This window comes from Opisthocomus hoazin, chromosome 7 (genome assembly GCF_030867145.1).
Source record: "Opisthocomus hoazin isolate bOpiHoa1 chromosome 7, bOpiHoa1.hap1, whole genome shotgun sequence".
Classification (NCBI taxonomy): domain Eukaryota; kingdom Metazoa; phylum Chordata; class Aves; order Opisthocomiformes; family Opisthocomidae; genus Opisthocomus; species Opisthocomus hoazin.
In genome coordinates, this window is record NC_134420.1 from 700,103 (window position 1) to 723,120 (window position 23,018).

Genomic DNA, 23,018 nt, shown 5'->3' on the forward strand with positions numbered 1-23,018 from the left:
CGGAGCCCCCGCAGCTGATGCCGTGGAGGAAATAGGCGAACAGCGGCCACAGGATTGAGGACGAGCCAATGGGGAGGCCGCTGTGGGCAGGCACTGGCCAATGGGGCCGGGCCCCCTTGGGGCGGGCTGTGGCCGATGGGGAAGCAGCGGCAGCCCCGGTCGGCAGCGGGGCGCGGGGTTCTCCTGCCCGGCGGGGCTGCGGGGAGCCCACGGCGCCCGGCCCCTTCCGCAGCGCAGCCACGGGGCCGGTCCCGCACCTGCGGCGGGCGGGAGGCCCCGCCACGGTGAAGGCCATGCTGCTGGAGTGGTGCCGCTCCCGGACCCGCGGCTACCAGGTGAGCTGAGGAGCGGGGCGGGGCCGGCCGGCCGGGAGGTGCCTGACCCCCTCCCGCCCGCCCGCGGCAGCACGTGGACGTGCAGAACTTCTCGGGGAGCTGGGGCAGCGGCCTGGCCTTCTGCGCCCTCCTGCACAGCTTCTTCCCCGACGCCTTCGACTACGGCAGCCTGGAGCCCGGCGCCCGCCGGCACAACTTCGCCCTGGCCTTCGCCACCGCCGAGTGAGAGCCGCCCCCCGGCCCCCCTGACCACCCCGGGTCCCGGGCAGGGTCCCCGGCTGACGGTGCTGTCCCCGCAGGGCGCGGGTGGGCTGTGCCCCGCTGCTGGAGGTGGAGGACATGGTGCGGCTGTCAGTGCCCGACGCCAAGTGCGTCTACACCTACCTGCAGGAGCTGTACCGCTGCCTGGTGGCCAAGGGGCTGGTGAAGACCAAGAAGCGCTGAGGGGGGGCTCCCATCCCCACCTGCTGCCCCACCCCCGTCCCCTTCCCCCGGCAGTAAAGACGTGTGGTACCGCGCTGCGCTGGCCTCGGCTCTCATGGGGGGATGTGGGCACGGAGGCACCGAGGGGTGGGCAGATGCTGGGCGCAGCCCTGGTGCAGGGAGCGATGCCAGGGCAGGGGCAGCCGGTGGTGCTGGGGGGTTGCTGTGGAGGTGCTGCAAGAGGAGTCTGGGCTGGGGCTGGCAGCAGTGGGAAGCACTTGAGCCCAGAAGGTGAGAGGCAGCATGGGGGGTGGCATGGCTGGGGACACTGGGGTGGCAGGGTGGGGGCCAGGGGTGGCATTGCCAGGAGCAGGGTGATGGTGCCCAAGCTGGCACCAATGGCTACCAAGGGCCAAAGGTGGGGGGGCACAGGATGGGGAGACCCTGGAGCGGATTGGAGAGTGAAAATGGTCCGACGGGGACAGCTGGATTGATGATGAGCCAATGGGGAGGCTGCTGGGGTCAGAAATGGACCAATGGGAATGCCTTAGTGCCAGGAACTGGCCAGTGTGTCTCAGGGTGATTGGGAGCCCCCAGATGGATGTCATGGAGGAAATGGGGGACAGGCCATTGGATCGAGGATGGGCCAATGGGGAGGCTGCTGGTGGCAGAGATGGACCAATGGCAATGCCCATGGAAAGGGAGAGGCCCATGGGGTGCAGTGCAATGTGGAGCCCCCAAAGCAAATGCCACAGGGGAAATGGGCCAAAAGAGGCCACTGGATTGAGGCTGAGTGAATGGGGAGGCTGCTGGTGGCAGAAAAGGACCAATACCATTGTCCCGGGGAAAGGGACTGGCCAGTGGGTCTCAGGAAAATGGGGAGGCCCAGGGTGGATGCCACAAGGGAAATGGGCCAAAAGGGACCACTGGCTTGAGGATGAGCCAATAAGGAGGCCAGTGGTGGCAGATAGAGACCAATAGGGATCCCCTGGGAAAGGAACTGGCCAATGGGGCACAGTGCAACGGGCAGCCCCTAACGTGGATGCCACAGGGGAAATTAGGGCCAACAGAGATTACTGGATTGAGGATGAGCCAGTGGGGAGGCTGCTGTTAGCAGAGATGCACCAATGGTAATTCTCCGGCATCAGGCACTGGCCAATGGGGGGCAGGGTGATTGTGAGTCCCTGGAGGGATGCCATGGAGGAAATGGGCAGAGAGAGGCCACTGGATTGAGGATGAGCCAATGGGGTGGCCTCTGGTGGCAGTGATGGAGCAATGAAAACACTCTGGTGGCAGACACTGGCCAACGGGGCATAGGGCAATGGGGAGCCAGAGCATATGCCACAGGGGAAATGGGTGAACAGGGGCCACAGGATTGAGGACAAGCCAATGGGGAGGCTGCTAGAGGCAGAGATGGACCAATTGTGATCCCTGGGGACAGGAACTGGCCGATGGGGCATAGGGGAATGGGGAGCCCCTAGAGTGGATGCCATGAAGGAAATGGGAGACAGCGGCCACTGGATTGAAGATTAGCCAATGGGGAGGGCAAGGTGTCAGAGATGGAACAATGGGGATGCCCTGGCTGCAGGGACTGGCCAATGTGGGGCGCAGGGTGATTGGGAGCCCCTGGAGCAGGTGACACAGGTGAAATGGGCCAGAAGGGACTACTGGATCAAGGATGAGCCAGTGAGGAGGGCCCTGGTGGCAGAGACGGACCAGTGGCAATGACCCGGGGAGAGGGACTGGCAAATTGGGCATAGTGGAATGGGGAGCCCTTGGAGCAGATGCCACAAGGGGTAATAGGCTAAGAGAGATCAGCAGATCTAGGATGAGCCAATGGGGAGGCTGCTGGTGACAGAGATGGACCAATGGTGATGCTACAGCAGCAGGGACTGGCCAATGGGGTGCAGGGCAATAGGGAGCCCCAGAGTGGTTGGCATAGGGAAATAGGCCGAAAGGGACCACTGGATCAAGGATGTGCCAATGGCAAGGCCGAGATGGCAGAGGTGGACCAATGGAGATGCCCCAGGGGTAAGGACTGGCCAATGGAGCATAGGGTGGTTCGGAGCCCCCGCAGCTGATGCCGTGGAGGAAATAGGCGAACAGCGGCCACAGGATTGAGGACGAGCCAATGGGGAGGCCGCTGTGGGCAGGCACTGGCCAATGGGGCCGGGCCCCCTTGGGGCGGGCTGTGGCCGACGGGGAAGCAGCGGCAGCCGCGGGCGGCAGCGGGGCGCGGGGTTCTCCTGCCCGGCGGGGCTGCGGGAAGCCCACGGCGCCCGGCCCCGTCCGCAGCGCAGCCACGGGGCCGGTCCCGCACCTGCGGCGGGCGGGAGGCCCCGCCACGGTGAAGGCCATGCTGCTGGAGTGGTGCCGCTCCCGGACCCGCGGCTACCAGGTGAGCTGAGGAGCGGGGCGGGGCGGGGCCGGCCGGCCGGGAGGTGCCTGACCCCCTCCCGCCCGCCCGCGGCAGCACGTGGACGTGCAGAACTTCTCGGGGAGCTGGGGCAGCGGCCTGGCCTTCTGCGCCCTGCTGCACAGCTTCTTCCCCGACGCCTTCGACTACGGCAGCCTGGAGCCCGGCGCCCGCCGGCACAACTTCGCCCTGGCCTTCGCCACCGCCGAGTGAGAGCCGCCCCCCGGCCCCCCTGACCACCCCGGGTCCCGGGCAGGGCCCCCGGCTGACGGTGCTGTCCCCGCAGGGCGCGGGCGGGCTGTGCCCCACTGCTGGAGGTGGAGGACATGGTGCGGCTGTCGGTGCCCGACGCCAAGTGCGTCTACACCTACCTGCAGGAGCTGTACCGCTGCCTGGTGGCCAAGGGGCTGGTGAAGACCAAGAAGCGCTGAGGGGGGCTCTCATCCCCACCTGCTGCCCCACCCCCGTCCCCTTCCCCCGGCAGTAAAGGCGTGTGGTACCGCGCTGCGCTGGCCTCGGCTCTCATGGGGGGATATGGGCACGGAGGCACCGAGGGGTGGGCAGATGCTGGGCGCAGCCCTGGTGCAGGGAGCGATGCCAGGGCAGGGGCAGCCGGTGGTGCTGGGGGGTTGCTGTGGAGGTGCTGCAAGAGGAGTCTGGGCTGGGGCTGGCAGCAGCGGGAAGCACTCGAGCCCAGAAAGTGAGAGGCAGCATGGGGGGTGGCATGGCTGGGGACACTGGGGTGGCAGGGTGGGGGCCAGGGGTGGCATTGCCAGGAGCAGGGTGATGGTGCCCAAGCTGGCACCAATGGCTACCAAGGGCCAAAGGTGGGGGGGCACAGGATGGGGAGACCCTGGAGCGGATTGGAGAGTGAAAATAGTCCAACGGGGACAGCTGGATTGATGATGAGCCAATGGGGAGGCTGCTGGGGTCAGAAATGGACCAATGGGAATGCCTTAGTGCCAGGAACTGGCCAGTGTGTCTCAGGGTGATTGGGAGCCCCCAGATGGATGTCATGGAGGAAATGGGGGACAGGCCATTGGATCGAGGATGGACCAATGGGGAGGCTGCTGGTGGGAGAGATGGACCAATGGCAATGCCCATGGAAAGGGAGAGGCCCATGGGGTGCAGTGCAATGTGGAGCCCCCAAAGCAAATGCCACAGGGGAAATGGGCCAAAAGAGGCCACTGGATTGAGGCTGAGTGAATGGGGAGGCTGCTGGTGGCAGAAAAGGACCAATACCATTGTCCCGGGGAAAGGGACTGGCCAGTGGGTCTCAGGAAAATGGGGAGGCCCAGGGTGGATGCCACAAGGGAAATGGGCCAAAAGGGACCACTGGCTTGAGGATGAGCCAATAAGGAGGCCAGTGGTGGCAGATAGAGACCAATAGGGATCCCCTGGGAAAGGAACTGGCCAATGGGGCACAGTACAACGGGCAGCCCCTAACGTGGATGCCACAGGGGAAATTAGGGCCAACAGAGATTACTGGATTGAGGATGAGCCAGTGGGGAGGCTGCTGTTAGCAGAGATGGACCAATGGTAATTCTCCGGTATCAGGGACTGGCCAATGGGGGGCAGGGTGATTGTGAGTCCCTGGAGGGATGCCATGGAGGAAATGGGCAGAGAGAGGCCACTGGATTGAGGATGAGCCAATGGCGTGGCCTCTGGTGGCAGAGCAATGACAACACTCTGGTGGCAGGGACTGGCCAACGGGGCATAGGGCAATGGGGAGCCAGAGCATATGCCACAGGGGAAATGGGTGAACAGGGGCCACAGGATTGAGGACAAGCCAATGGGGAGGCTGCTAGAGGCAGAGATGGACCAATTGTGATCCCTGGGGACAGGACCTGGCCGATGGGGCATAGGGGAATGGGGAGCCCCTAGAGTGGATGCCATGAAGGAAATGGGAGACAGCGGCCACTGGATTGAAGATTAGCCAATGGGGAGGGCAAGGTGTCAGAGATGGACCAATGGGGATGCCCTGGCTGCAGGGACTGGCCAATGTGGGGCACAGGGTGATTGGGAGCCCCTGGAGCAGGTGACACAGGTGAAATGGGCCAGAAGGGACTACTGGATCAAGGATGAGCCAGTGAGGAGGGCCCTGGTGGCAGAGACGGACCAGTGGCAATGACCCGGGGAGAGGGACTGGCAAATTGGGCATAGTGGAATGGGGAGCCCTTGGAGCAGATGCCACAAGGGGTAATAGGCTAAGAGAGATCAGCAGATCTAGGATGAGCCAATGGGGAGGCTGCTGGTAACAGAGATGGACCAATGGTGATGCTACAGCAGCAGGGACTGGCCAATGGGGTGCAGGGCAATAGGGATCCCCAGAGTGGTTGGCATAGGGAAATAGGCCGAAAGGGACCACTGGATTAAGGATGTGCCAATGGCAAGGCCGAGATGGCAGAGGTGGACCAATGGAGATGCCCCAGGGGTAAGGACTGGCCAATGGAGCATAGGGTGGTTCGGAGCCCCCGCAGCTGATGCCGTGGAGGAAATAGGCGAACAGCGGCCACAGGATTGAGGACGAGCCAATGGGGAGGCCGCTGTGGGCAGGCACTGGCCAATGGGGCCGGGCCCCCTTGGGGCGGGCTGTGGCCGACGGGGAAGCAGCGGCAGCGGGGCGCGGGGTTCTCCTGCCCGGCGGGGCTGCGGGGAGCCCACGGCGCCCGGCCCCTTCCGCAGCGCAGCCACGGGGCCGGTCCCGCACCTGCGGCGGGCGGGAGGCCCCGCCACGGTGAAGGCCATGCTGCTGGAGTGGTGCCGCTCCCGGACCCGCGGCTACCAGGTGAGCTGAGGAGCGGGGCGGGGCCGGCCGGCCGGGAGGTGCCTGACCCCCTCCCGCCCGCCCGCGGCAGCACGTGGACGTGCAGAACTTCTCGGGGAGCTGGGGCAGCGGCCTGGCCTTCTGCGCCCTCCTGCACAGCTTCTTCCCCGACGCCTTCGACTACGGCAGCCTGGAGCCCGGCGCCCGCCGGCACAACTTCGCCCTGGCCTTCGCCACCGCCGAGTGAGAGCCGCCCCCTGGCCCCCCTGACCACCCCGGGTCCCGGGCAGGGTCCCCGGCTGACGGTGCTGTCCCCGCAGGGCGCGGGTGGGCTGTGCCCCGCTGCTGGAGGTGGAGGACATGGTGCGGCTGTCAGTGCCCGACGCCAAGTGCGTCTACACCTACCTGCAGGAGCTGTACCGCTGCCTGGTGGCCAAGGGGCTGGTGAAGACCAAGAAGCGCTGAGGGGGGGCTCCCATCCCCACCTGCTGCCCCACCCCCGTCCCCTTCCCCCGGCAGTAAAGACGTGTGGTACTGCGCTGCGCTGGCCTCGGCTCTCATGGGGGGATGTGGGCACGGAGGCACCGAGGGGTGGGCAGATGCTGGGCGCAGCCCTGGTGCAGGGAGCGATGCCAGGGCAGGGGCAGCCGGTGGTGCTGGGGGGTTGCTGTGGAGGTGCTGCAAGAGGAGTCTGGGCTGGGGCTGGCAGCAGTGGGAAGCACTTGAGCCCAGAAGGTGAGAGGCAGCATGGGGGGTGGCATGGCTGGGGACACTGGGGTGGCAGGGTGGGGGCCAGGGGTGGCATTGCCAGGAGCAGGGTGATGGTGCCCAAGCTGGCACCAATGGCTACCAAGGGCCAAAGGTGGGGGGGCACAGGATGGGGAGACCCTGGAGCGGATTGGAGAGTGAAAATGGTCCGACGGGGACAGCTGGATTGATGATGAGCCAATGGGGAGGCTGCTGGGGTCAGAAATGGACCAATGGGAATGCCTTAGTGCCAGGAACTGGCCAGTGTGTCTCAGGGTGATTGGGAGCCCCCAGATGGATGTCATGGAGGAAATGGGGGACAGGCCATTGGATCGAGGATGGGCCAATGGGGAGGCTGCTGGTGGCAGAGATGGACCAATGGCAATGCCCATGGAAAGGGAGAGGCCCATGGGGTGCAGTGCAATGTGGAGCCCCCAAAGCAAATGCCACAGGGGAAATGGGCCAAAAGAGGCCACTGGATTGAGGCTGAGTGAATGGGGAGGCTGCTGGTGGCAGAAAAGGACCAATACCATTGTCCCGGGGAAAGGGACTGGCCAGTGGGTCTCAGGAAAATGGGGAGGCCCAGGGTGGATGCCACAAGGGAAATGGGCCAAAAGGGACCACTGGCTTGAGGATGAGCCAATAAGGAGGCCAGTGGTGGCAGATAGAGACCAATAGGGATCCCCTGGGAAAGGAACTGGCCAATGGGGCACAGTGCAACGGGCAGCCCCTAACGTGGATGCCACAGGGGAAATTAGGGCCAACAGAGATTACTGGATTGAGGATGAGCCAGTGGGGAGGCTGCTGTTAGCAGAGATGCACCAATGGTAATTCTCCGGCATCAGGCACTGGCCAATGGGGGGCAGGGTGATTGTGAGTCCCTGGAGGGATGCCATGGAGGAAATGGGCAGAGAGAGGCCACTGGATTGAGGATGAGCCAATGGGGTGGCCTCTGGTGGCAGTGATGGAGCAATGAAAACACTCTGGTGGCAGACACTGGCCAACGGGGCATAGGGCAATGGGGAGCCAGAGCATATGCCACAGGGGAAATGGGTGAACAGGGGCCACAGGATTGAGGACAAGCCAATGGGGAGGCTGCTAGAGGCAGAGATGGACCAATTGTGATCCCTGGGGACAGGAACTGGCCGATGGGGCATAGGGGAATGGGGAGCCCCTAGAGTGGATGCCATGAAGGAAATGGGAGACAGCGGCCACTGGATTGAAGATTAGCCAATGGGGAGGGCAAGGTGTCAGAGATGGAACAATGGGGATGCCCTGGCTGCAGGGACTGGCCAATGTGGGGCGCAGGGTGATTGGGAGCCCCTGGAGCAGGTGACACAGGTGAAATGGGCCAGAAGGGACTACTGGATCAAGGATGAGCCAGTGAGGAGGGCCCTGGTGGCAGAGACGGACCAGTGGCAATGACCCGGGGAGAGGGACTGGCAAATTGGGCATAGTGGAATGGGGAGCCCTTGGAGCAGATGCCACAAGGGGTAATAGGCTAAGAGAGATCAGCAGATCTAGGATGAGCCAATGGGGAGGCTGCTGGTAACAGAGATGGACCAATGGTGATGCTACAGCAGCAGGGACTGGCCAATGGGGTGCAGGGCAATAGGGAGCCCCAGAGTGGTTGGCATAGGGAAATAGGCCAAAAGGGACCACTGGATCAAGGATGTGCCAATGGCAAGGCCGAGATGGCAGAGGTGGACCAATGGAGATGCCCCAGGGGTAAGGACTGGCCAATGGAGCATAGGGTGGTTCGGAGCCCCCGCAGCTGATGCCGTGGAGGAAATAGGCGAACAGCGGCCACAGGATTGAGGACGAGCCAATGGGGAGGCCGCTGTGGGCAGGCACTGGCCAATGGGGCCGGGCCCCCTTGGGGCGGGCTGTGGCCGACGGGGAAGCAGCGGCAGCCGCGGGCGGCAGCGGGGCGCGGGGTTCTCCTGCCCGGCGGGGCTGCGGGAAGCCCACGGCGCCCGGCCCCGTCCGCAGCGCAGCCACGGGGCCGGTCCCGCACCTGCGGCGGGCGGGAGGCCCCGCCACGGTGAAGGCCATGCTGCTGGAGTGGTGCCGCTCCCGGACCCGCGGCTACCAGGTGAGCTGAGGAGCGGGGCGGGGCGGGGCCGGCCGGCCGGGAGGTGCCTGACCCCCGCCCGCCCGCGGCAGCACGTGGACGTGCAGAACTTCTCGGGGAGCTGGGGCAGCGGCCTGGCCTTCTGCGCCCTGCTGCACAGCTTCTTCCCCGACGCCTTCGACTACGGCAGCCTGGAGCCCGGCGCCCGCCGGCACAACTTCGCCCTGGCCTTCGCCACCGCCGAGTGAGAGCCGCCCCCCGGCCCCCCTGACCACCCCGGGTCCCGGGCAGGGCCCCCGGCTGACGGTGCTGTCCCCGCAGGGCGCGGGCGGGCTGTGCCCCACTGCTGGAGGTGGAGGACATGGTGCGGCTGTCGGTGCCCGACGCCAAGTGCGTCTACACCTACCTGCAGGAGCTGTACCGCTGCCTGGTGGCCAAGGGGCTGGTGAAGACCAAGAAGCGCTGAGGGGGGCTCTCATCCCCACCTGCTGCCCCACCCCCGTCCCCTTCCCCCGGCAGTAAAGGCGCGTGGTACCGCGCTGCGCTGGCCTCGGCTCTCATGGGGGGATATGGGCACGGAGGCACCGAGGGGTGGGCAGATGCTGGGCGCAGCCCTGGTGCAGGGAGCGATGCCAGGGCAGGGGCAGCCGGTGGTGCTGGGGGGTTGCTGTGGAGGTGCTGCAAGAGGAGTCTGGGCTGGGGCTGGCAGCAGCGGGAAGCACTCGAGCCCAGAAGGTGAGAGGCAGCATGGGGGGTGGCATGGCTGGGGACACTGGGGTGGCAGGGTGGGGGCCAGGGGTGGCATTGCCAGGAGCAGGGTGATGGTGCCCAAGCTGGCACCAATGGCTACCAAGGGCCAAAGGTGGGGGGGCACAGGATGGGGAGACCCTGGAGCGGATTGGAGAGTGAAAATGGTCCGACGGGGACAGCTGGATTGATGATGAGCCAATGGGGAGGCTGCTGGGGTCAGAAATGGACCAATGGGAATGCCTTAGTGCCAGGAACTGGCCAGTGTGTCTCAGGGTGATTGGGAGCCCCCAGATGGATGTCATGGAGGAAATGGAGGACAGGCCATTGGATCGAGGATGGGCCAATGGGGAGGCTGCTGGTGGCAGAGATGGACCAATGGCAATGCCCATGGAAAGGGAGAGGCCCATGGGGTGCAGTGCAATGTGGAGCCCCCAAAGCAAATGCCACAGGGGAAATGGGCCAAAAGAGGCCACTGGATTGAGGCTGAGTGAATGGGGAGGCTGCTGGTGGCAGAAAAGGACCAATACCATTGTCCCGGGGAAAGGGACTGGCCAGTGGGTCTCAGGAAAATGGGGAGGCCCAGGGTGGATGCCACAAGGGAAATGGGCCAAAAGGGACCACTGGCTTGAGGATGAGCCAATAAGGAGGCCAGTGGTGGCAGATAGAGACCAATAGGGATCCCCTGGGAAAGGAACTGGCCAATGGGGCACAGTGCAACGGGCAGCCCCTAACGTGGATGCCACAGGGGAAATTAGGGCCAACAGAGATTACTGGATTGAGGATGAGCCAGTGGGGAGGCTGCTGTTAGCAGAGATGCACCAATGGTAATTCTCCGGCATCAGGCACTGGCCAATGGGGGGCAGGGTGATTGTGAGTCCCTGGAGGGATGCCATGGAGGAAATGGGCAGAGAGAGGCCACTGGATTGAGGATGAGCCAATGGGGTGGCCTCTGGTGGCAGTGATGGAGCAATGAAAACACTCTGGTGGCAGACACTGGCCAACGGGGCATAGGGCAATGGGGAGCCAGAGCATATGCCACAGGGGAAATGGGTGAACAGGGGCCACAGGATTGAGGACAAGCCAATGGGGAGGCTGCTAGAGGCAGAGATGGACCAATTGTGATCCCTGGGGACAGGAACTGGCCGATGGGGCATAGGGGAATGGGGAGCCCCTAGAGTGGATGCCATGAAGGAAATGGGAGACAGCGGCCACTGGATTGAAGATTAGCCAATGGGGAGGGCAAGGTGTCAGAGATGGAACAATGGGGATGCCCTGGCTGCAGGGACTGGCCAATGTGGGGCGCAGGGTGATTGGGAGCCCCTGGAGCAGGTGACACAGGTGAAATGGGCCAGAAGGGACTACTGGATCAAGGATGAGCCAGTGAGGAGGGCCCTGGTGGCAGAGACGGACCAGTGGCAATGACCCGGGGAGAGGGACTGGCAAATTGGGCATAGTGGAATGGGGAGCCCTTGGAGCAGATGCCACAAGGGGTAATAGGCTAAGAGAGATCAGCAGATCTAGGATGAGCCAATGGGGAGGCTGCTGGTAACAGAGATGGACCAATGGTGATGCTACAGCAGCAGGGACTGGCCAATGGGGTGCAGGGCAATAGGGAGCCCCAGAGTGGTTGGCATAGGGAAATAGGCCAAAAGGGACCACTGGATCAAGGATGTGCCAATGGCAAGGCCGAGATGGCAGAGGTGGACCAATGGAGATGCCCCAGGGGTAAGGACTGGCCAATGGAGCATAGGGTGGTTCGGAGCCCCCGCAGCTGATGCCGTGGAGGAAATAGGCGAACAGCGGCCACAGGATTGAGGACGAGCCAATGGGGAGGCCGCTGTGGGCAGGCACTGGCCAATGGGGCCGGGCCCCCTTGGGGCGGGCTGTGGCCGACGGGGAAGCAGCGGCAGCCCCGGTCGGCAGCGGGGCGCGGGGTTCTCCTGCCCGGCGGGGCTGCGGGGAGCCCACGGCGCCCGGCCCCGTCCGCAGCGCAGCCACGGGGCCGGTCCCGCACCTGCGGCGGGCGGGAGGCCCCGCCACGGTGAAGGCCATGCTGCTGGAGTGGTGCCGCTCCCGGACCCGCGGCTACCAGGTGAGCTGAGGAGCGGGGCGGGGCCGGCCGGCCGGGAGGTGCCTGACCCCCGCCCGCCCGCCCGCGGCAGCACGTGGACGTGCAGAACTTCTCGGGGAGCTGGGGCAGCGGCCTGGCCTTCTGCGCCCTCCTGCACAGCTTCTTCCCCGACGCCTTCGACTACGGCAGCCTGGAGCCCGGCGCCCGCCGGCACAACTTCGCCCTGGCCTTCACCACCGCCGAGTGAGAGCCGCCCCCCGGCCCCCCTGACCACCCCCGGTCCCGGGCAGGGCCCCCGGCTGACGGTGCTGTCCCCGCAGGGCGCGGGCGGGCTGTGCCCCGCTGCTGGAGGTGGAGGACATGGTGCGGCTGTCGGTGCCCGACGCCAAGTGCGTCTACACCTACCTGCAGGAGCTGTACCGCTGCCTGGTGGCCAAGGGGCTGGTGAAGACCAAGAAGCGCTGAGGGGGGGCTCCCATCCCCACCTGCTGCCCCACCCCCGTCCCCTTCCCCCGGCAGTAAAGGCGTGTGGTACCGCGCTGCGCTGGCCTCGGCTCTCATGGGGGGATGTGGGCACGGAGGCACCGAGGGGTGGGCAGATGCTGGGCGCAGCCCTGGTGCAGGGAGCGATGCCAGGGCAGGGGCAGCCGGTGGTGCTGGGGGGTTGCTGTGGAGGTGCTGCAAGAGGAGTCTGGGCTGGGGCTGGGGCTGGCAGCAGCGGGAAGCACTCGAGCCCAGAAGGTGAGATGCGGCATGGGGGGTGGCACGGCTGGGGACACTGGGGTGGCAGGGTGGGGGCCAGGGGTGGTATTGCCAGGAGCAGGGTGATGGTGCCCAAGCTGGCACCAATGGCTACCAAGGGCCAAAGGTGGGGGGTGCACAGGATAGGGAGACCCTGGAGGAGATTGGAGAGTGAAAATGGTCCGACGGGGACAGCTGGATTGATGATGAGCCAATGGGGAGGCTGCTGGGGTCAGAAATGGACCAATGGGAATGCCTTAGTGCCAGGAACTGGCCAGTGTGTCTCAGGGTGATTGGGAGCCCCCAGATGGATGCCATGGAGGAAATGGAGGACAGGCCCTTGGATCGATGATGGGCCAATGGGGAGGCTGTTGATGGCAGAGATAGACCAATGGCAATGCCCATGGAAAGGGAGAGGCCAATGGGGTGCAGTGCAATGTGGAGCCCCCAAAGCAAATGCCACAGGGGAAATGGGCCAAAAGGGGTCACTGGATTGAGGCTGAGTGAATGGGGAGTCTACTGGTGGCAGAAAAGGACCAATACCATTGTCCCGGGGAAAGGGACTGGCCAGTGGGTCTCAGGAAAATGGGGAGGCCCAGGGTGGATGCCACAAGGGAAATGGGCCAAAAGGGACCACTGGCTTGAGGATGAGCCAATAAGAAGGCCAGTGGTGGCAGATAGAGACCAATAGGGATCCCCTGGGAAAGGAACTGGCCAATGGGGCACAGTACAACGGGCAGCCCCTAATGTGGATGCCACAGGGGAAATTAGGGCCAACAGAGATTACTGGATTGAGGATGAGCCAGTGGGGAGGCTGCTGTTAGCAGAGATGGACCAATGGTAATTCTCCGGCATCAGGCACTGGCCAATGGGGGGCAGGGTGATTGTGAGTCCCTGGAGGGATGCCATGGAGGAAATGGGCAGAGAGAGGCCACTGGATTGAGGATGAGCCAATGGCGTGGCCTCTGGTGGCAGTGATGGAGCAATGACAACACTCTGGTGGCAGGGACTGGCCAACGGGGCATAGGGCAATGGGGAGCCAGAGCATATGCCACAGGGGAAATGGGTGAACAGGGGCCACAGGATTGAGGACAAGCCAATGGGGAGGCTGCTAGAGGCAGAGATGGACCAATTGTGATCCCTGGGGACAGGAACTGGCCGATGGGGCATAGGGGAATGGGGAGCCCCTAGAGTGGATGCCATGAAGGAAATGGGAGACAGCGGCCACTGGATTGAAGATTAGCCAATGGGGAGGGCAAGGTGTCAGAGATGGACCAATGGGGATGCCCTGGCTGCAGGGACTGGCCAATGTGGGGCACAGGGTGATTGGGAGCCCCTGGAGCAGGTGACACAGGTGAAATGGGCCAGAAGGGACTACTGGATCAAGGATGAGCCAGTGAGGAGGGCCCTGGTGGCAGAGACGGACCAGTGGCAATGACCCGGGGAGAGGGACTGGCAAATTGGGCATAGTGGAATGGGGAGCCCTTGGAGCAGATGCCACAAGGGGTAATAGGCTAAGAGAGATCAGCAGATCTAGGATGAGCCAATGGGGAGGCTGCTGGTGACAGAGATGGACCAATGGTGATGCTACAGCAGCAGGGACTGGCCAATGGGGTGCAGGGCAATAGGGATCCCCAGAGTGGTTGGCATAGGGAAATAGGCCAAAAGGGACCACTGGATTAAGGATGTGCCAATGGCAAGGCCGAGATGGCAGAGGTGGACCAATGGAGATGCCCCAGGGGTAAGGACTGGCCAATGGAGCATAGGGTGGTTCGGAGCCCCCGCAGCTGATGCCGTGGAGGAAATAGGCGAACAGCGGCCACAGGATTGAGGACGAGCCAATGGGGAGGCCGCTGTGGGCAGGCACTGGCCAATGGGGCCGGGCCCCCTTGGGGCGGGCTGTGGCCGACGGGGAAGCAGCGGCAGCGGGGCGCGGGGTTCTCCTGCCCGGCGGGGCTGCGGGGAGCCCACGGCGCCCGGCCCCTTCCGCAGCGCAGCCACGGGGCCGGTCCCGCACCTGCGGCGGGCGGGAGGCCCCGCCACGGTGAAGGCCATGCTGCTGGAGTGGTGCCGCTCCCGGACCCGCGGCTACCAGGTGAGCTGAGGAGCGGGGCGGGGCGGGGCCGGCCGGCCGGGAGGTACCTGACCCCCGCCCGCCCGCGGCAGCACGTGGACGTGCAGAACTTCTCGGGGAGCTGGGGCAGCGGCCTGGCCTTCTGCGCCCTCCTGCACAGCTTCTTCCCCGACGCCTTCGACTACGGCAGCCTGGAGCCCGGCGCCCGCCGGCACAACTTCGCCCTGGCCTTCACCACCGCCGAGTGAGAGCCGCCCCCCGGCCCCCCTGACCACCCCGGGTCCTGGGCAGGGCCCCCGGCTGACGGTGCTGTCCCCGCAGGGCGCGGGCGGGCTGTGCCCCGCTGCTGGAGGTGGAGGACATGGTGCGGCTGTCGGTGCCCGACGCCAAGTGCGTCTACACCTACCTGCAGGAGCTGTACCGCTGCCTGGTGGCCAAGGGGCTGGTGAAGACCAAGAAGCGCTGAGGGGGGGCTCCCATCCCCACCTGCTGCCCCACCCCCGTCCCCTTCCCCCGGCAGTAAAGGCGTGTGGTACCGCGCTGCGCTGGCCTCGGCTCTCATGGGGAGATGTGGGCACGGAGGCACCGAGGGGCGGGCAGATGCTGGGCGCAGCCCTGGTGCAGGGAGCGATGCCAGGGCAGGGGCAGCCGGTGGTGCTGGGGGGTTGCTGTGGAGGTGCTGCAAGAGGAGTCTGGGCTGGGGCTGGCAGCAGCGGGAAGCACTCAAGCCCAGAAGGTGAGAGGCAGCATGGGGGGTGGCATGGCTGGGGACACTGGGGTGGCAGGGTGGGGGCCAGGGGTGGCATTGCCAGGAGCAGGGTGATGGTGCCCAAGCTGGCACCAATGGCTACCAAGGGCCAAAGGTGGGGGGGCACAGGATGGGGAGACCCTGGAGCGGATTGGAGAGTGAAAATAGTCCAACGGGGACAGCTGGATTGATGATGAGCCAATGGGGAGGCTGCTGGGGTCAGAAATGGACCAATGGGAATGCCTTAGTGCCAGGAACTGGCCAGTGTGTCTCAGGGTGATTGGGAGCCCCCAGATGGATGTCATGGAGGAAATGGGGGACAGGCCATTGGATCGATGATGGGCCAATGGGGAGGCTGTTGATGGCAGAGATGGACCAATGGCAATGCCCATGGAAAGGGAGAGGCCAATGGGGTGCAGTGCAATGTGGAGCCCCCAAAGCAAATGCCACAGGGGAAATGGGCCAAAAGAGGCCACTGGATTGAGGCTGAGTGAATGGGGAGGCTGCTGGTGGCAGAAAAGGACCAATACCATTGTCCCGGGGAAAGGGACTGGCCAGTGGGTCTCAGGAAAATGGGGAGGCCCAGGGTGGATGCCACAAGGGAAATGGGCCAAAAGGGACCACTGGCTTGAGGATGAGCCAATAAGGAGGCCAGTGGTGGCAGATAGAGACCAATAGGGATCCCCTGGGAAAGGAACTGGCCAATGGGGCACAGTACAACGGGCAGCCCCTAACGTGGATGCCACAGGGGAAATTAGGGCCAACAGAGATTACTGGATTGAGGATGAGCCAGTGGGGAGGCTGCTGTTAGCAGAGATGCACCAATGGTAATTCTCCGGCATCAGGCACTGGCCAATGGGGGGCAGGGTGATTGTGAGTCCCTGGAGGGATGCCATGGAGGAAATGGGCAGAGAGAGGCCACTGGATTGAGGATGAGCCAATGGCGTGGCTTCTGGTGGCAGTGATGGAGCAATGACAACACTCTGGTGGCAGGGACTGGCCAACGGGGCATAGGGCAATGGGGAGCCAGAGCATATGCCACAGGGGAAATGGGTGAACAGGGGCCACAGGATTGAGGACAAGCCAATGGGGAGGCTGCTAGAGGCAGAGATGGACCAATTGTGATCCCTGGGGACAGGAACTGGCCGATGGGGCATAGGGGAATGGGGAGCCCCTAGAGTGGATGCCATGAAGGAAATGGGAGACAGCGGCCACTGGATTGAAGATTAGCCAATGGGGAGGGCAAGGTGTCAGAGATGGACCAATGGGGATGCCCTGGCTGCAGGGACTGGCCAATGTGGGGCACAGGGTGATTGGGAGCCCCTGGAGCAGGTGACACAGGTGAAATGGGCCAGAAGGGACTACTGGATCAAGGATGAGCCAGTGAGGAGGGCCCTGGTGGCAGAGACAGACCAGTGGCAATGACCCGGGGAGAGGGACTGGCAAATTGGGCATAGTGGAATGGGGAGCCCTTGGAGCAGATGCCACAAGGGGTAATAGGCTAAGAGAGATCAGCAGATCTAGGATGAGCCAATGGGGAGGCTGCTGGTAACAGAGATGGACCAATGGTGATGCTACAGCAGCAGGGACTGGCCAATGGGGTGCAGGGCAATAGGGATCCCCAGAGTGGTTGGCATAGGGAAATAGGCCAAAAGGGACCACTGGATTAAGGATGTGCCAATGGCAAGGCCGAGATGGCAGAGGTGGACCAATGGAGATGCCCCAGGGGTAAGGACTGGCCAATGGAGCATAGGGTGGTTCGGAGCCCCCGCAGCTGATGCCGTGGAGGAAATAGGCGAACAGCGGCCACAGGATTGAGGACGAGCCAATGGGGAGGCCGCTGTGGGCAGGCACTGGCCAATGGGGCCGGGCCCCCTTGGGGCGGGCTGTGGCCGACGGGGAAGCAGCGGCAGCCCCGGGCGGCAGCGGGGCGCGGGGTTCTCCTGCCCGGCGGGGCTGCGGGGAGCCCACGGCGCCCGGCCCCTTCCGCAGCGCAGCCACGGGGCCGGTCCCGCACCTGCGGCGGGCGGGAGGCCCCGCCACGGTGAAGGCCATGCTGCTGGAGTGGTGCCGCTCCCGGACCCGCGGCTACCAGGTGAGCTGAGGAGCGGGGCGGGGCGGGGCGGGGCGGGGCGGGGCGGGGCGGGGCCGGCCGGCCGGGAGGTACCTGACCCCCGCCCGCCCGCGGCAGCACGTGGACGTGCAGAACTTCTCGGGGAGCTGGGGCAGCGGCTTGGCCTTCTGCGCCCTCCTGCACAGCTTCTTCCCCGACGCCTTCGACTACGGCAGCCTGGAGCCCGGCGCCCGCCGGCACAACTTCGCCCTGGCCTTCACCACCGCCGAGTGAGAGCCGCCCCCCGGCCCCCCTGACCACCCCCGGTCCCGGGCAGGGCCCCCGGCTGACGGTGCTGTCCCCGCAGGGCGCGGGCGGGCTGTGCCCCGCTGCTGGAGGTGGAGGACATGGTGCGGCTGTCGGTGCCCGACGCCAAGTGCGTCTACACCTACCTGCAGGAGCTGTACTGCTGCCTGGTGGCCAAGGGGCTGGTGAAGACCAAGAAGCGCTGAGGGGGGGCTCCCATCCCCACCTGCTGCCCCACCCCCGTCCCCTTCCCCCGGCAGTAAAGGCGTGTGGTACCGCGCTGCGCTGGCCTCGGCTCTCATGGGGGGATGTGGGCACGGAGGCACCGAGGGGTGGGCAGATGCTGGGCGCAGCCCTGGTGCAGGGAGCGATGCCAGGGCAGGGGCAGCCGGTGGTGCTGGGGGGTTGCTGTGGAGGTGCTGCAAGAGGAGTCTGGGCTGGGGCTGGCAGCAGCGGGAAGCACTCGAGCCCAGAAGGTGAGATGCGGCATGGGGGGTGGCATGGCTGGGGACACTGGGGTGGCAGGGTGGGGGCCAGGGGTGGCATTGCCAGGAGCAGGGTGATGGTGCCCAAGCTGGCACCAATGGCTACCAAGGGCCAAAGGTGGGGGGGCACAGGATGGGGAGACCCTGGAGCGGATTGGAGAGTGAAAATAGTCCAACGGGGACAGCTGGATTGATGATGAGCCAATGGGGAGGCTGCTGGGGTCAGAAATGGACCAATGGGAATGCCTTAGTGCCAGGAACTGGCCAGTGTGTCTCAGGGTGATTGGGAGCCCCCAGATGGATGCCATGGAGGAAATGGAGGACAGGCCCTTGGATCGATGATGGGTCAATGGGGAGGCTGTTGATGGCAGAGATGGACCAATGGCAATGCCCATGGAAAGGGAGAGGCCCATGGGGTGCAGTGCAATGTGGAGCCCCCAAAGCAAATGCCACAGGGGAAATGGTCCAAAAGGGGTCACTGGATTGAGGCTGAGTGAATGGGGAGTCTACTGGTGGCAGAAAAGGACCAATACCATTGTCCCGGGAAAAGGGACTGGCCAGTGGGTCTCAGGAAAATGGGGAGGCCCAGGGTGGATGCCACAAGGGAAATGGGCCAAAAGGGACCACTGGCTTGAGGATGAGCCAATAAGAAGGCCAGTTGTGGCAGATAGAGACCAATAGGGATCCCCTGGGAAAGGAACTGGCCAATGGGGCACAGTACAACGGGCAGCCCCTAATGTGGATGCCACAGGGGAAATTAGGGCCAACAGAGATTACTGGATTGAGGATGAGCCAGTGGGGAGGCTGCTGTTAGCAGAGATGGACCAATGGTAATTCTCTGGTATCAGGGACTGGCCAATGGGGGACAGGGTGATTGTGAGTCCCTGGAGGGATGCCATGGAGGAAATGGGCAGAGAGAGGCCACTGGATTGAGGATGAGCCAATGGCGTGGCTTCTGGTGGCAGTGATGGAGCAATGACAACACTCTGGTGGCAGGGACTGGCCAACGGGGCATAGGGCAATGGGGAGCCAGAGCATATGCCACAGGGGAAATGGGTGAACAGGGGCCACAGGATTGAGGACAAGCCAATGGGGAGGCTGCTAGAGGCAGAGATGGACCAATTGTGATCCCTGGGGACAGGAACTGGCCGATGGGGCATAGGGGAATGGGGAGCCCCTAGAGTGGATGCCATGAAGGAAATGGGAGACAGAGGCCACTGGATTGAAGATTAGCCAATGGGGAGGGCAAGGTGTCAGAGATGGAACAATGGGGATGCCCTGGCTGCAGGGACTGGCCAATGTGGGGCGCAGGGTGATTGGGAGCCCCTGGAGCAGGTGACACAGGTGAAATGGGCCAGAAGGGACTACTGGATCAAGGATGAGCCAGTGAGGAGGGCCCTGGTGGCAGAGACGGACCAGTGGCAATGACCCGGGGAGAGGGACTGGCAAATTGGGCATAGTGGAATGGGGAGCCCTTGGAGCAGATGCCACAAGGGGTAATAGGCTAAGAGAGATCAGCAGATCTAGGATGAGCCAATGGGGAGGCTGCTGGTAACAGAGATGGACCAATGGTGATGCTACAGCAGCAGGGACTGGCCAATGGGGTGCAGGGCAATAGGGATCCCCAGAGTGGTTGGCATAGGGAAATAGGCCAAAAGGGACCACTGGATTAAGGATGTGCCAATGGCAAGTCCGAGATGGCAGAGGTGGACCAATGGTAATGTACCAGGGACAGGCTCTGGCCAACGGGGCATAGAGCAATGGGGAGCGGCTGGAGCAGGTGCCACAGGAGAAATGGGTCAAAAGAGACCAATGGATTGAGGGTGAGGCAATGGGGAGGCTGCTGGTGGCAAAAGTGGACCGATGGTGATGCTCTGACCTCAGGGACTGGCCAGTGGGGCACAGGGTGACTGGGAGCTGTCGGAGCAGATGCCATGGAGGACAGGGGCCAAAAGGGACCACTGTATTGACAATGATCCAATGGGGAGGCCGAGCTTGCAGAGATGGACCAATGGCGATGCTGTGGGTAGAAGGACTGGCCAACAGTGGGGACACAAGGCACTGGGGAGCCCCCGGAGCGGATGCCACAGGGGAAATGTGCTGAGCGGCATCAGTGGATCGAGGCTGAGCCAATGGGGAGGCCACTGTTGGCAGAGATGGACAAATGGCAATGCCTGTGGGATAGGGGCTGGCCAATGGGTCGCAGGAAAATGGGAAGGCCCGCAGTGGATGCTGCAAGGGAAATGGGCCCAAAAGGATTGCTGGATCGAGGATGAGTCAATGGGGAATCTGCTGGTTCTGAAATGGACCAATTGGGGTTACCTGGTTGCCGGGACCGTCCGGGGGGGCATAGTGACTGGGATACCGCAGAAGGATGCTATGGAGAAAATAGGCAAACAGGGGCCACTGGATCAAGGATGAGCCAACGGGGAGGCCAGGGTGGCAGAGATGGACCAATGGGGAGGCTACGGCAGCAGGAACTGCCCAATGCGATGTAGGGTGATAGGGAGCCACTGGAGCAGATACCATGCAGGAAATGGCCGAACAGTGGCCACTGGATTGAGGATGAGCCAATGGGGAGGCTGCTGGTTGCAGAGATGGACCAATGGTGATGCTGCAAGGACAGGGACTGGCCAATGGGGCACAGGGTAATGGGGAGCCTCCGGAGGGGATGCCACAAAGGAAATGGGCCCACAGGCATCTCCAGATTGAGGATGAACTAGTGGGCAGGCCGCTGTTCACAAAGATGGACCAATGGGGATGCCCCAGAGAAAGGGAGTGGCCAATGGGGTGCAGGGCAATTTGGAGACCGCAAAGCGGATGTCAAAGGGGCCCACTGGATCAAGGATAAACCAATGGGGAGGCTGAGGTGGCAGAGATGGACCAATGGCGATGTTTCAGTGGCAGGGATTGGCCAGTGGGCCATGGGGAAATTGGGAGCTACTGGAGCAGATGCCATGGAGGAAATGGTTGAACAGGGCCACTGGATCGAGGATGAGCCAATAGGAAGGCCGAGATTGCAGGGATGGACCAATGGGGATGCCCCAGCAGCAGGGACTGGCCAGTGCAGCACAGGGTGATTGGGAGATGTCAGAGCAGGTCTCAGTGAGGACATGGGCCAAATTGCACCACTGGATTGAGGGTGAGCCCATGGGGAAGCCGAGGTGGCAGAGGTGGACCAATGGGGATGCTCTGGGGAGAAGGACTGGCCAATGGGCACGTGACACTGGGGAGCCGCAGGATGGGATGCCACAGGTGAAATGGGCGAAAAGGTAACACTGGATTGAGGATGAGCCAATGGGGAGGCTGCTGGTGGCAGACGGGGTCCAATGGCAATGCTCTGGCATCAGGGACTGGCCAATGGTGTGCAGGGCAGTGGGGAACCCCCAGAGGAGATGCAACAAAGGAATTGGGCAATCAGGGCCCACTGGGTGGAGGATGAGTGTTATGGGTTTGCGTGGCAAGATTTTGGTAGCAGGGGGGTGTAGGGGCGGCTGCTGTGAGAAGCTGCGAGAGGCTTCCCCCATGTCTGACAGAGCCAGTGCAGCCGGCTCTGAGTGTCAGTGTCAGGACAAGAGACACCGGACACAGACTGAAACACAGGAACTTGTAGCTAATGATTAAAGAAACTTGGTTATTTGAAGGGAGGTCAAGCTGTGGAACAAGTTGCCCAGAGGGGTTGTGGAGGCTCCGTCCTTCGAGATCATCCAGGCCTGGCTGGACATGGGCCTGAGCAGCCTGTGCTGGCTGCCCCCGCTCCAGTGGCAGGCTTGCACGAGATGATCTAGATGACAGAGAGCAGCTCTGTGGAGAGAGACCTGGGTGTCCTGGTGGACGACAGGTAGACCATGAGCCAGCAGTGTGCCCTGGCTGCTAAGAAAGCTAATGGGATCCTGGGATGCATTAGGAGGAGTGTGGGCAGCAGGTCGAGGGAGGTTCTCCTCCCCCTCTGCTCTGCCCTAGTGAGGCCCCATCTGCAGTGCTGGGTCCAGTTCTGGGCTCCCCACTTCAAGAAAGATGAGGAGCTACTGGAGAGAGTCCAGCACAGGGCTACGAGGATGAGGAGGGGACTGGAGCATCTCTCCTACGAGGAGAGGCTGAGAGAGCTGGGCTTGTTCAGCCTGGAGAAGAGAAGGCTGAGAGGGGGCCTTATAAACCTCTCAAGGGTGGGTGTCAGGAGGATGGGGCCAGACTCTTTTCAGTGCCACCGCGCAGGTGCCCACAGGAGCGCAGCGACCACCTCGAAGGCCTTCTGTGTCCCTGAGCTCGACGCACATCCCATGCGAGTGTTGGTCAGGGGCTGAGCGCTGCGTTTCCCTGCTTGGCAGGGTGGGCTACCAGTCTCTGCGCCCAGCAGGGCTGCGGGACCTCTGCCGGGACTGGCTCCGTGCTGCACGCTGTCTCCTGGAGGAATTGTGGCCTCCCCATGGACGGTTCTGTCTTCTGCCGGAGTGAGCTGGGACTTCCCATTCCGGGCTGTGAGCTCGCCCCTCATCCCAGCCTGTCCTCCTCTGCTGCTCCTGCCATGCTGGATCCCAGCCTGTCCTCCTCTGCTGCTCCTGCCATGCTGGATCCCAGCCTGTCCTCCTCTGCTGCTCCTGCCATGCTGGATCCCAGTCTGTCCTCTGCTGCTCCTGCCATGCTGGATCCCAGCCTGTCCTCCTCTGCTGCTCCTGCCATGCTGGATCCCAGCCTGTCCTCCTCTGCTGCTCCTGCCATGCTGGATCCCAGCCTGTCCTCTGCTGCTCCTGCCATGCTGGATCCCAGTCTCTCCTCTGCTGCTCCTGCCGTGCTGGATCCCAGTCTGTCCTCTGCTGCTCCTGCCATGCTGGATCCCAGCCTGTCCTTTGCTGCTCCTGCCATGCTGGATCCCAGCCTGTCCTCCTCTGCTGCTCCTGCCATGCTGGATCCCAGCCTGTCCTCTGCTGCTCCTGCCGTGCTGGATCCCAGTCTCTCCTCTGCTGCTCCTGCCGTGCTGGATCCCAGTCTGTCCTCTGCTGCTCTTGCCATGCTGGATCCCAGCCTGTC

The 23,018-nt window shown here is 63.6% G+C and overlaps 7 protein-coding genes across 8 annotated transcripts; all 7 read left to right on the top strand.

Annotated features, from left to right (window-relative positions):
• Positions 1-68: 68 nt before the first annotated feature.
• Positions 69-853, top strand: LOC142361891 (smoothelin-like protein 1). Its single transcript, XM_075425745.1, has 3 exons — positions 69-335; positions 406-557; positions 635-853. The coding sequence occupies exons 1-3, from the start codon at positions 69-71 to the stop codon at positions 777-779; spliced, it is 564 nt and encodes a 187-aa protein (XP_075281860.1). The 3' UTR covers positions 780-853.
• A 276-nt stretch (positions 854-1,129) lies between these two features.
• On the top strand, positions 1,130-3,679 carry LOC142362021 (smoothelin-like protein 1). The gene is made up of 3 exons (XM_075427037.1): positions 1,130-3,156; positions 3,232-3,383; positions 3,461-3,679. Exons 1-3 carry the CDS (start codon positions 2,890-2,892, stop codon positions 3,603-3,605), a joined length of 564 nt encoding a protein of 187 aa, XP_075283152.1. The 5' UTR covers positions 1,130-2,889; the 3' UTR covers positions 3,606-3,679.
• A 264-nt stretch (positions 3,680-3,943) lies between these two features.
• On the top strand, positions 3,944-6,476 carry LOC142362022 (smoothelin-like protein 1). Its single transcript, XM_075427039.1, has 3 exons — positions 3,944-5,962; positions 6,033-6,184; positions 6,262-6,476. The coding sequence occupies exons 1-3, from the start codon at positions 5,741-5,743 to the stop codon at positions 6,404-6,406; spliced, it is 519 nt and encodes a 172-aa protein (XP_075283154.1). The 5' UTR covers positions 3,944-5,740; the 3' UTR covers positions 6,407-6,476.
• A 277-nt stretch (positions 6,477-6,753) lies between these two features.
• On the top strand, positions 6,754-9,485 carry LOC142362090 (smoothelin-like protein 1). 2 transcript variants are annotated; one of them, XM_075427402.1, is made up of 3 exons: positions 6,757-8,783; positions 8,855-9,006; positions 9,084-9,485. In XM_075427402.1, the coding sequence occupies exons 1-3, from the start codon at positions 8,517-8,519 to the stop codon at positions 9,226-9,228; spliced, it is 564 nt and encodes a 187-aa protein (XP_075283517.1). In that variant the 5' UTR covers positions 6,757-8,516; the 3' UTR covers positions 9,229-9,485. The 2 variants fall into 2 exon arrangements, with proteins under 2 accessions (XP_075283516.1, XP_075283517.1); XM_075427401.1 differs by having other exon boundaries at positions 6,754-9,006.
• Positions 9,486-9,575: 90 nt separating this feature from the next.
• LOC142361916 (smoothelin-like protein 1) lies at positions 9,576-12,122 on the top strand. The gene is made up of 3 exons (XM_075426011.1): positions 9,576-11,604; positions 11,675-11,826; positions 11,904-12,122. The coding sequence occupies exons 1-3, from the start codon at positions 11,338-11,340 to the stop codon at positions 12,046-12,048; spliced, it is 564 nt and encodes a 187-aa protein (XP_075282126.1). The 5' UTR covers positions 9,576-11,337; the 3' UTR covers positions 12,049-12,122.
• Positions 12,123-12,476: 354 nt separating this feature from the next.
• Positions 12,477-14,938, top strand: LOC142361920 (smoothelin-like protein 1). Its single transcript, XM_075426073.1, has 3 exons — positions 12,477-14,419; positions 14,491-14,642; positions 14,720-14,938. The coding sequence occupies exons 1-3, from the start codon at positions 14,198-14,200 to the stop codon at positions 14,862-14,864; spliced, it is 519 nt and encodes a 172-aa protein (XP_075282188.1). The 5' UTR covers positions 12,477-14,197; the 3' UTR covers positions 14,865-14,938.
• Positions 14,939-15,207: 269 nt separating this feature from the next.
• On the top strand, positions 15,208-17,968 carry LOC142361868 (smoothelin-like protein 1). The gene is made up of 3 exons (XM_075425495.1): positions 15,208-17,241; positions 17,338-17,489; positions 17,567-17,968. Exons 1-3 carry the CDS (start codon positions 16,975-16,977, stop codon positions 17,709-17,711), a joined length of 564 nt encoding a protein of 187 aa, XP_075281610.1. The 5' UTR covers positions 15,208-16,974; the 3' UTR covers positions 17,712-17,968.
• The last annotated feature ends 5,050 nt before the right edge of the window (positions 17,969-23,018 follow it).

Bases quoted from the DNA above. Each gene is read 5' to 3' on its own strand.
- LOC142361891 (XM_075425745.1), top strand. From the start codon at position 69: ATGGGGAGGCCGCTGTGGGCAGGCACTGGCCAATGGGGCCGGGCCCCC. The intron at 336-405 runs GTGAGCTGAGGA...CGCCCGCGGCAG, and splicing joins CCCGGACCCGCGGCTACCAG to CACGTGGACGTGCAGAACTT. The intron at 558-634 runs GTGAGAGCCGCC...CTGTCCCCGCAG, and splicing joins CTGGCCTTCGCCACCGCCGA to GGCGCGGGTGGGCTGTGCCC.
- LOC142362021 (XM_075427037.1), top strand. From the start codon at position 2,890: ATGGGGAGGCCGCTGTGGGCAGGCACTGGCCAATGGGGCCGGGCCCCC. The intron at 3,157-3,231 runs GTGAGCTGAGGA...CGCCCGCGGCAG, and splicing joins CCCGGACCCGCGGCTACCAG to CACGTGGACGTGCAGAACTT. The intron at 3,384-3,460 runs GTGAGAGCCGCC...CTGTCCCCGCAG, and splicing joins CTGGCCTTCGCCACCGCCGA to GGCGCGGGCGGGCTGTGCCC.
- LOC142362022 (XM_075427039.1), top strand. From the start codon at position 5,741: ATGGGGCCGGGCCCCCTTGGGGCGGGCTGTGGCCGACGGGGAAGCAGC. The intron at 5,963-6,032 runs GTGAGCTGAGGA...CGCCCGCGGCAG, and splicing joins CCCGGACCCGCGGCTACCAG to CACGTGGACGTGCAGAACTT. The intron at 6,185-6,261 runs GTGAGAGCCGCC...CTGTCCCCGCAG, and splicing joins CTGGCCTTCGCCACCGCCGA to GGCGCGGGTGGGCTGTGCCC.
- LOC142362090 (XM_075427401.1), top strand. From the start codon at position 8,549: ATGGGGCCGGGCCCCCTTGGGGCGGGCTGTGGCCGACGGGGAAGCAGC. The intron at 9,007-9,083 runs GTGAGAGCCGCC...CTGTCCCCGCAG, and splicing joins CTGGCCTTCGCCACCGCCGA to GGCGCGGGCGGGCTGTGCCC.
- LOC142361916 (XM_075426011.1), top strand. From the start codon at position 11,338: ATGGGGAGGCCGCTGTGGGCAGGCACTGGCCAATGGGGCCGGGCCCCC. The intron at 11,605-11,674 runs GTGAGCTGAGGA...CGCCCGCGGCAG, and splicing joins CCCGGACCCGCGGCTACCAG to CACGTGGACGTGCAGAACTT. The intron at 11,827-11,903 runs GTGAGAGCCGCC...CTGTCCCCGCAG, and splicing joins CTGGCCTTCACCACCGCCGA to GGCGCGGGCGGGCTGTGCCC.
- LOC142361920 (XM_075426073.1), top strand. From the start codon at position 14,198: ATGGGGCCGGGCCCCCTTGGGGCGGGCTGTGGCCGACGGGGAAGCAGC. The intron at 14,420-14,490 runs GTGAGCTGAGGA...CGCCCGCGGCAG, and splicing joins CCCGGACCCGCGGCTACCAG to CACGTGGACGTGCAGAACTT. The intron at 14,643-14,719 runs GTGAGAGCCGCC...CTGTCCCCGCAG, and splicing joins CTGGCCTTCACCACCGCCGA to GGCGCGGGCGGGCTGTGCCC.
- LOC142361868 (XM_075425495.1), top strand. From the start codon at position 16,975: ATGGGGAGGCCGCTGTGGGCAGGCACTGGCCAATGGGGCCGGGCCCCC. The intron at 17,242-17,337 runs GTGAGCTGAGGA...CGCCCGCGGCAG, and splicing joins CCCGGACCCGCGGCTACCAG to CACGTGGACGTGCAGAACTT. The intron at 17,490-17,566 runs GTGAGAGCCGCC...CTGTCCCCGCAG, and splicing joins CTGGCCTTCACCACCGCCGA to GGCGCGGGCGGGCTGTGCCC.